Genomic DNA, 10097 nt, shown 5'->3' with positions numbered 1-10097 from the left:
AGAGTTCAAGGGTTGAAATCAATATTCTGGAGATTATTTCGGACACTCTCTCCCTCTCTTTCACTCGTCCTCCCTCTTCTATGTTCCTATTAAACCATGCAACACGTGTATGTACATGTGTGTCTGCCCCCAGCCCAGCCCCAGCACAGCTGATTGATCTCGTCATTGATTAGTTGACGAGGTCCTTAAAAGGTCAGGAGGTGCGCGAGAGAAACAGACCCAAGCACCGTGAACTGAAACGATACAGAACAGAGGGTTCCTGAAGGAAATATTTCTTTAGAAAACCCAAACCAAACAGACACTCCCTTTACAAAACACACAACTGACACATTGTTATCTGTGTTCTGTGTCCAACAGGTTTGCAGTATTTGAAGTGTGTGTGTGAGCGAGAAAGTGAGAGAGAGAGAGAGAAAGTGAGAGAGAGAGAGAGAGAGTGAGAGAGAGAGAGAAAGTGAGAGAGAGAGAGGGGGGGGGCGTATTGAAAAACCATCGCAAGTGAAACCCACTCAGCCCACTCTGAGCGCATCGCCTCATTCACACTCACCTGAAGAGCCAGCGGGACCGAACACACACCTTCACAACTTCTAGACCCAGACCCCCATGAGTGTGTGTTAAGTTGGGGGAGCAGGACGGCCCTACAGTGGCCCATGCACCGGACCCGCTTCCCTCCCTGTCCTCCCTCTTCCCCTTCAAGCTGACGCAGAACCGAGACCCCTCCCGGCACCTCCCCCCCCACCCCCACCCCCACCGCCACCACCCTCACCCTCACCCCGGCCACCCTCACCACCCAAACATGGCGTCAGGCGCAACAGAGTCGGTCCACTACATCCACCTCCACAACTCCAGCCAGTCGGTGCTGGAGGCTCTGAGGTGCCAGCGGAGGGAGGGGCTCTTCTGTGATGTCACCGTGCGGATACACGACGCCTCGCTGCGCGCGCACGCCTGCGTCCTCGCCGCCGGCAGCCCCTTCTTCCAGGTTTAGATTTATTATTATTTTTATGGTTTTGTCTTTTGTCTTTTTTTTCTTCCTACTATTATATAGGATTTGTGTGTTGTTTACATGATTAAAATTCACACAAGAAAAATAATTCATTTGGATAATGTGTGTGTGTGTGTGTAAAGATACACCCTCCCACACGTACACACACACACACACACACACACACACACACACACATTAATTTGATTAAAGAAAAGGAAAAGATTGGATAGAACAGTTCTTGCCACAAGGCAACATGTCTTCTAATCTAAGACCACCATGATATTTATTCCACATCCATCCCTCCCTCCATCTAACCATCCCTCCGTCCCTCCATCCCTCCATCCCTTCATCCCTCCATCCATCCCTCCTTCCATCCATCCCTCCACCCCTCCATCCATCCATCCCTCCTTCCATCCATCCCTCCACCCCTCCATCCATCCATCCCTCCATCCATCCATCCTTCCACCCCTCCCAGGACAAGCTGCTGCTGGGCCACTCTGAGATCTCCGTCCCCCCACTGGTGCCGGCCGAGACGGTGAAGCAGCTGGTGGACTTCATGTACTCCGGCTCCCTGGTGGTCCTCCAGTCCCAGGCCCTGTGCATCCTCACCGCCGCCTCCATCCTGCAGATCAAGACGGTCATAGACGAGTGCACCCAGATCATCTCCCAGAGGAAGGTGGCGGCTGCGGCCGCCGCGGCCAGCGCCAGCGCCAGTGCCGGAGGTGGAGGAGGAGGAGGAGGGGGGATGGCCGGAGGGGTTCTCCCCAAGCAGGAGGAGCGAGGGGGGAAAGGGAGGGACGGTGGTGGGGGTGGAGGTGGTAGCTGTAGCGTTATCGGCGGCGGCGGTGGTGGTGGTGGTGGTGGGGGCGGCTACCAGGGCTACTCTAACTTCACCATCGGGGATTGCGTGGCGAGCAACATGGTGCTGGGCGGCGGGGGAGGCGGCGTGGGCGTTGGCGTCAGCGAGAGCGGGGCCGTCAGCGCCATGGACCAGGCGAACGCCGTCAGCCTGATGGGTCTGGGGGACCTGTCCGGGTCCCTGTGTGGGGCTGACGGCATGGGGGCCGGGGGGGGCTCCGGGGGGGGGGTCCTGATGAAGCAGAGCTCCGCCAGCTGCGCCCAGGACGTGAGGTACAAACTGAGGGACCTGCTGGCGCAGACGGCTAACGGCGGCACCGGCGGCAGCGGCTGCAGCAGCAGCGCGGGGAACATGTCGACGGGCTGCAGCTCGGTGGACAGCATCGGCAGGGACAGTCTCCGCGGCAACCCGGCGGTGTCGGAGCTCCCGGACGAGCTGGTCGGGATGGACCGGTTCAGCGAGGAGGAGGAGATGGACGTGAGGGGGGACAGAGGAGGGAGGGACGGAGGAGAGAGGGACCGGGTGCCGGGCGGACACAGCCGCAAGCAGAGACAGCCGCTCAGACTACAGGTAACGTAACGGGCGGGGCAGGGGCGTGGTTACGGGCCGTGTTAAGACATGCATGCGGAAATGTGAGGTTTAGAATTAAAAGGGGGGTTGGTTGGTTTGGTAGCCTTGTTGTCCTGTCGAGGTGAAAGGTCATCCTACCCCCTGAGTTGTTCTCGTAGGCCAGGGGGGTATTCCATCAAAGTCGCTAAAGGAAAATCCAGACGTATATCCAGGCGGTTTTCCTTTTTGCTAGTTTAGCACAGGCCAACAGTTAGTAGCACAGGCCAACAGTTAGTATCACAGGCCAACAGTTAGTAGCACAGGCCAACAGTTAGTAGCACAGGCCAACAGTTAGTAGCACAGGCCAACAGTTAGCAGCACAGGCCAACAGTTAGCAGCACAGGCCAACAGACTGGATTCCGACGGAGCCTTAAGTTAGCATCGTTGAAATTTCATGCATATAATCGAGTGGCGAGTTTGGCTTGAAATGATTTTTAAAAATAAAAAAATGATGTGCATTCTATTGAAACAATCAAACAATGACAGACTCTATAATCAGTTTTCCCAGAACTGGTAACAGTGTTTGCTCCTGGTAGACGCACACACACAGCCTCTTTGTTGTCAGTTTCACCAGCCAAGCTCTGCCCTCGCTGGGCAGTGTGGGCAGTGTGGGCAGTGTGGGCAGTGTGGGCAGTGTGGGCACGCCACCAGAGAGGGATTACCAGTTGTGAACAACAAGTTAGCGGTATTCTAATGGAATCCAGGAAATATATGTGAAAGCAGCTCATTGCCTATTATTGCAAAACTATGTTGTTTGTTTGGGGGGGGGTTTCTCTCAGGAGATTTTGGTGTGTAATTTGAACGATGCTAACTGAAGGGATCCTGAGGGCGCTACTAACTGTTAGCCTTTGGTGCGGTAGCAAAGCGGAGAACAGAGTACCAGAGAAGCTTTCACTTCTGGCCTATAGGGACAACTCCAGGATTCAGATGAGATGAAAGCTGAGAATAGGATAAACCATGCCTTTAAATCTAGAATTGAATTATGTCCATAGAATTAGAATTTAGAATTTAGAATTATGTCCTTAGAATTTAGAATTATGTCCATAGAATTAGAATTTAGAATGATGTCTATAGAATTTAGAATGTAGAATTATGTCCGTAGAATACTTCTTTACATTTCCTTTGTGGAGTTCTGGACAGCAGCTTCCTCTTTCATAGGGTTCATTGCTTCTCAGTTAGTTGTCCCTGAGAACTCTTCAGCTGTAAACACTAACAGAGAGATGCTGCTGCTTCCCAGAGCTCTGTCTTACATTCACCAAGTCAACATTGTGGTCTGAGAACCTCTGAGAATCTGCGCATCATTAAACCTGTTAAGGTCTGGGTGAGGTGCCAACACCCTCCCAGCGATGCCACATTCACTGTAGCATTGTCGCCTGGCCAAATCTGTGGTCTTAAGTGATTTAACAGGATCTGTATCTAACCACACACTGCGGTTTTAAGCATTGTGTCTTGAGAAATGTAACCCATGACTGTGATCTGTTTTAAGGATCGTATATCTTTTAACTTAAGCATTGTATGTATATTAAGATCTCTTACCAACCACGCGTTTTAGAATCACTTCAGATATATCTAACTAAACGCTGTAGTTTTAAGCATCGTATCTTTCGATATATATAACCAACTAATGTAGTTTTAAACATCATATCTTCAGATATTGAACTAAATAGCCTACTTGTTTTAAGCATCGTATCTTAAGATCTCTAACCGACCACTATTTTTAGAATAGAATAGAATAGAATAGACTTTATTGTCGTTGTACAGTTGCCTATACAATTAAATTGTAGTGTTTCTACTGAAGGTGCAAAAAACAGAAAACATATTCACATATTCACAAACATATACACATATAACATATCACAGATATTACACACTAGACAATTAAAAAGCGAAAATGCTATAAAACAAGCTAAGAGACAATGAGGTCTGTGGTGTCAAGTGCAAATAAAGACAACAATCTTAAGAAAATAAAAACAACTATAAAAGCAAGGTAAAAGACATGAGGTCAGTGGTGTTATAATACTATAATACTATAAAAATATATAAATGTATAAATAGGCACTTAGAATAGAGTTATTGCACATTTCTATTGCACTTTTTCCCCTGAAGATAAACATTTATGAACATGTCTTATGTCTATTGTTCAGTGTTCTGATGGTCCATGGGTAGAAACTGTAAACCGACCACTATTTTTAGGCATTATATCTTGAGATGTCTAACCAATGATGTAGTTTTAAGCATTGTATCTTCAGATGTCTAAGCAATGATGTAGTTTTAAGCATTGTATCTTCAGATGTCTAACGAATGACTGTAGTTTTAAGCGTTAACTTTGACGTTTTTGCCCTTCCCTCTGTCAGGTCCTTGGAGGAGAGGGGGTGGTCATAAAGGATGAGGGGGTGCAGGAGGCGGACGGAGGGGTCTTCACCTTGGAGGAAGGGAGGAGGGATGGAGAGCAAGAGGGCTCCCAGGAATCCATGACTAGCTTTGGACAGGTGAGTCTACCTCAGACATCTCTCCCAGACATCTCTTTCTCTCTCTCACTCTCTCACTCTCTCTCTCTCTCTCTCTCCCCAGTCTGCTCATAACACCCTCTGGAACATCTATTACTGTTATCATAACATGTTCACTGATACTTCACTGATATCCTACATCAAGGATGAGTTTCCAGGCCTCTGACTGAGCCTCCTCTTGGACTAAAAGCCACTGTACATGTTTAGTCCAGGACTCCGCATGACCCGGGAACGTTCCCCTGTAGAGTTCATATACCCACTGTACATGTTTAGTCTAGGACTCCGCATGACCCGGGAACGTTCCCCTGGAGGGTTCATATACCCACTGTGCATGTTTAGTCTAGGACTCCGCACGACCCGGGAACGTTCCCCTGTAGAGTTCATATACCCACTGTGCATGTTTAGTCTAGGACTCCGCACGACCCGGGAACGTTCCCCTGTAGAGTTCATATACCCACTGTACATGTTTAGTCTAGGACTCCGCACGACCCGGGAACGTTCCCCTGTAGAGTTCATATACCCACTGTACATGTTTAGTCTAGGACTCCGCATGACCCGGGAACGTTCCCCTGTAGAGTTCATATACCCACTGTTTCATGGAGCCCTGATTATATTTAATACATCAATAGATTCATTAATATTTCCTCTCTCCGTCCCCCAGAGGGTTCTATGTCTATTTATCATAACAAACTTTACACACGTTGGTCTTTAAAATTCTAAGTCACTACTCATCAAGTAATTTCAAAGTTATACAGTATCATGGCTTTTTTAGCCTTTATATACAATCACAAACAATAAGGTGTATACCATGACGAGTGCCTTATAAAACAACTTATTTTGTTGACTTTGTTGCATAACGTGTCAGAGTCTCCCCGTACCGCTCAATAAGGTACCCGTGGTTAATGGACCTGACCTAACGATGTTTAGTAAATTAACAGATGAATGATTGTTTCCTCTCTCCGTCCCCCAGGAGTTCTATGACGAGCCCGTGGTATTCTCTGAGAGCTTCTGGCCGCAGAGCGAACCGGCTCAGACCATGACCTTTAACCCCAGAGGCAGGGTGAACAAGCCACTGACCCCCCCTCCCACCTCGCAGTCCATCAACAACCAGGTGAGGAGCGAGCACATGGTCTACAGGTTACATATTATTGTGAAATGTCTAGGCTATACACTACATAAATAGTGTACTACACTAAATAAACACCCAGTTCCCCGTAAATACTTTCCCAGTCGTCCATCAATACTTCCCCAGTTCCCCCATACACTACATACAGTGGTAGACTGTTATGACTACATACAGACTGTTATGACTATGGCTAACATACTTCCTGTTTTCCTACCCAGCTACTTTTCCAGTACCCAGTCAGCCAATCACAGCCATCCTCATTCTTCGTGGGCGGGCCGATGGTGATTGACACCATGCCGGGAAATGAGCCCAGCCAATCGGCTCCTCCCCCGACGTCGATGACCCCTGTCCCGCCTCCACCGACCACTTCCTGCTCGGCAGGCCCCTCCCCTTCCTCCCAGGGTTCGGAGACGTCCTTCGACTGCACCCACTGTGGGAAATCGCTACGTTCCAGGAAGAACTACAGCAAGCACATGTTCATACACTCCGGTACGCCCTTATTTACCATCCGGGGTTTTGATTGGGCGAAGGATACTTCACTGTGAATCGTGATAGGCTCGTAGGGTCTTTATCTTCAGGGTTAGAGGCTGGTTGGAGGTAGAGATCGGACGGCGGGCTCGTTGTAATGCGTGGAATGGAATGAGAAAGGCTGTTTGATGCCATTCCACACATGTTTGATTCCATTCCATGTATTATAATGAGCCCGTCCTTCAATTTCTACCTCCACCAGCCTCCCCTCAATATGTTGTGGTCTGTGGTCTGCATCCAAGGTTATCTACTAGATCATATCATGTGGGGGTTTATTATTACCATTGTATACACACACATATGATATTGGAAAAAACTGCTGGAATTGTTTTTATATCACAGACAGACAGAGACAGACAGACAGAGAGAGACAGATGGACAGAGACAGGCAGACAGACAGACAGACAGACAGACAGAGACGGACAGACAGACAGACAGACAGACAGACAAACAGAGAGATAGACAGACAGAGAGAGAGGGAGAGACAGAGAGAGAGAGAGAGAGACAGACACAGACAGACAGACAGACAGACAGACTGAGAAAGACCACACACACAGAGAGAGAGAGAGAGAGAGAGAGAGAGAGAGAGAGAGAGAGAGAGAGAGAGAGAGAGAGAGAGAGAGAGAGAGAGAGAGAGAGAGAGACTGTGTTTCTGTCTGTGTCCCAGAGCCTGTCTCATCGCCCCTCCCCTCCTCCCTCCCCCTCCAGGTCAGAAACCTCACCAGTGCTCCATCTGCTGGCGGTCCTTCTCCCTGCGCGACTACCTCCTGAAGCACATGGTGGTCCACACGGGCGTGAGGGCCTTCCAGTGCACCGCCTGCGGCAAGCGCTTCACCCAGAAGAGCTCGCTCAACGTGCACATGCGCACGCACCGCGCCGAACGCACCTTCCAGTGTACCGTGTGCCACCGGGCGTTCACGCACCGCACCCTGCTGGAGCGCCACGCCCTCCAGCACGCGCACCACGGCGGGGCAGGGGTGCTGCCGGGGCTGGGGGGGCCGGTGGGGCCAGGAGGGGTGTTGGGGGTCCAGGGCCTGGTCCAGGGCCTGGTCCAGGGCCAGGGCCAGGGGAGGGGGATACAGGCGTCTCCGGCCAAGCATAGCCCCCCGGCACTGGCAGGGCCTTCTGGGATGGTGGGGGGGGGGATCGCTAACATGCCTGGTCACGGGGGGTCCAGCTAAGGACACAGGGGGGAGGGGGGGGGGGGAGAAAAAGAAAAGGGGCCCAATTCCAAACGGATCCATCAGGCCCTAGAGCGGTGGTGGTCTGTGGTGGTGGTAGTCTCGGGATAGGAGCCAGGGGTTGGTTTGGGATTGGGTGAGAGAAGGGGAGGGGAATAGAGGCGGAGTCAAGGGGAGAGAGTAAGAAAGCAAGGGAGGGTTGGGGGGGCGGGGGGCTGAATAGCAGGAGATGGAGTGAGATAAATGGGGGGAGGGGCAGAAAGAGAGAGAGAGAGAGAAAGAAAGGAGGGTGATAGAGTGAGACAATGAGGGAGAGAGAAAGCAGACAAAAAGATCGAGGACAGGTGGATGAAAAGGAGGAGAAAGGAGGAGGGATAAAGAGATGCAGAAGGAGTGATAGACAGATAAAGAGAAGGAAGAGAAAGAGAGTGAATGAGAGAGAAGTTACCAACACACCGTCAGGTGACATAGGAACATTACACCAGCTCTGGGTCAAATACGTCACGTCAAAACACTTTCATATACTTGAGCTTTAGACTTTATTCAGTCCTCCAGGTACAGTGGAACCAATGGAACCCATGGAACCCATGGAATCGTCCACCAAAGGGGCAAATCTCCAAGCTAAATCAAACACCTCAAATACTTCATAGTACTTTATTACTACTTTGTAAATACTTTAAGACATATTTGACAAGTGTGTTTGACCCAGATCTTTCTTAGTTAAGAGCCTCTGGACAGCACAGGATCATATATACCTCGAAGACAGGGAGAGACAGGAATGAATCAAAGGACTTTTATTTTGAAATGTGGAACGAATCCATTTCAGCATGTTTTACACACACACCTCAAAGATTACCTCGGTGGTCCAAAGACAGGCATTATGCTTCACATGTTTTAATAGCTACTTCAATATGAGAAACAGTGAGAAGTAAAGAAAAAAAAAAAAAGACTTTTACTTTTTAAACCTTACTAAAGATAATATACGTGTTATTCCTTAACATTGACTGTCATTATGCTTGCGTTTTGTTAGTTGTCTTTCATTTGTGATTCTTTGGAATTAAAAAAAATAATAAAAAAATAAGGACGTGACATTTTAAAAATAACTTTAAAAGTGAGCCTTTAACTAAGTGAAACTTGGTTTTAAAAAAACAAACAAATATATGGTTTTATCAGGCTTTTTAATCCCTTTGTATGTATGTGTTGGGTATGTCTGTTTCAGGGTTTTTTGAATGGGAATGTTTGTTGCTGAGAAATAGTACTTTTTCCTCCAGCCACCTAACGATTTTTAGAAATGTTTTTGTAGAACAACGACGATCAATCATGAAGAAATACAATCACCCCCTGAGCTAATACAAATAGATCCCACTAGAAGTCAAAGGAAGAGTGGTAATTGTGCTTGTTTACCACTTCAATATTTATTAAGAATTTGACCTTGAAATCTCTCTATGCACAATCAAGTTTGCACATTGTTGTGTAATTTAGTTTGTCCAAGATGTTGTCCCGCCCCAGATATTTGGCCTAAGATGAGTCTCTAACGTCTGACCGTGAGACATTAAAGTGTTTTATTTATGTTTGGTTTTGTCCGTTCCAACCTTAAAGGCAATTTAATTTAATTTAAGGTAGTTTGATATGGACTCAATTTGTGTCTGCAGGCATTAAATCTAGATATAATCACAACCAGTGAGACCAGTTAAGTTATGAGATTACTTCTTTCTGGACCTCACTTTAAACTTTGACATAGAATGTCCCCCACTCTTGTGAACAAACAAACAAACTCACAGCTGGTTCACAGGGATCAGGCTGAGCCAGATGCTGCACTGATGATCCACTGATCTATAACGAATAGGGATCTGATCTGAAGCCCCAGGTTAGGGTTATGATTGAGAGTTGAGATGATTTGTAGATCCAGGGTTTTCCTGAACGCTACAAAGCACTACGATCGCCTTTAGTCTATCACAGGAAAATGGACTTCGTCCGAAACCTAGTCAGCTCTCATCTCTCACCGTGTGTGCAGCGCCTAGCCCAGCCTGACCTCTGACCTCTGTGGTAAAGACTATTAGGCTGTTTCAGAGATCTCGAGGTATCCTCAGCAACTACAGTGGCTGGTACTGTTGGCCCCAATGTGTTTGGACAGCCCCCTATAGATGGTCCAGAGATGTCCCCTATAGATGGTCCAGAGATGTCCCCTATAGATGGTCCAGAGATGTCCCCTATAGATGGTCTATAGATGGTCCAGAGATGTCCCCTATAGATGGTCCAGAGATGTCCCCTATAGATGGTCTATAGATGGTCTATAGATGTCCTC

At 48.3% G+C, this 10097-nt stretch overlaps 1 protein-coding gene across 1 annotated transcript; it reads left to right on the top strand.

Annotated features, from left to right (window-relative positions):
* Positions 1–793: 793 nt before the first annotated feature.
* zbtb45 (zinc finger and BTB domain containing 45) lies at positions 794–7792 on the top strand (the record flags this gene model as incomplete). The annotated part of the gene is made up of 6 exons (XM_080546819.1): positions 794–976; positions 1458–2411; positions 4805–4939; positions 5928–6068; positions 6302–6572; positions 7320–7792. The coding sequence occupies 6 exons, from the start codon at positions 794–796 to the stop codon at positions 7790–7792; spliced, it is 2157 nt and encodes a 718-aa protein (XP_080402945.1).
* Between the last annotated feature and the right edge of the window lie 2305 nt (positions 7793–10097).

This window comes from Nansenia antarctica (genome assembly GCF_963989245.1).
Source record: "Nansenia antarctica genome assembly, chromosome: 16".
NCBI lineage: Eukaryota > Metazoa > Chordata > Actinopteri > Argentiniformes > Microstomatidae > Nansenia > Nansenia antarctica.
Note: the sequence above shows the minus strand (reverse complement) of the source record. Positions and strands in the feature narration are given on the sequence as shown.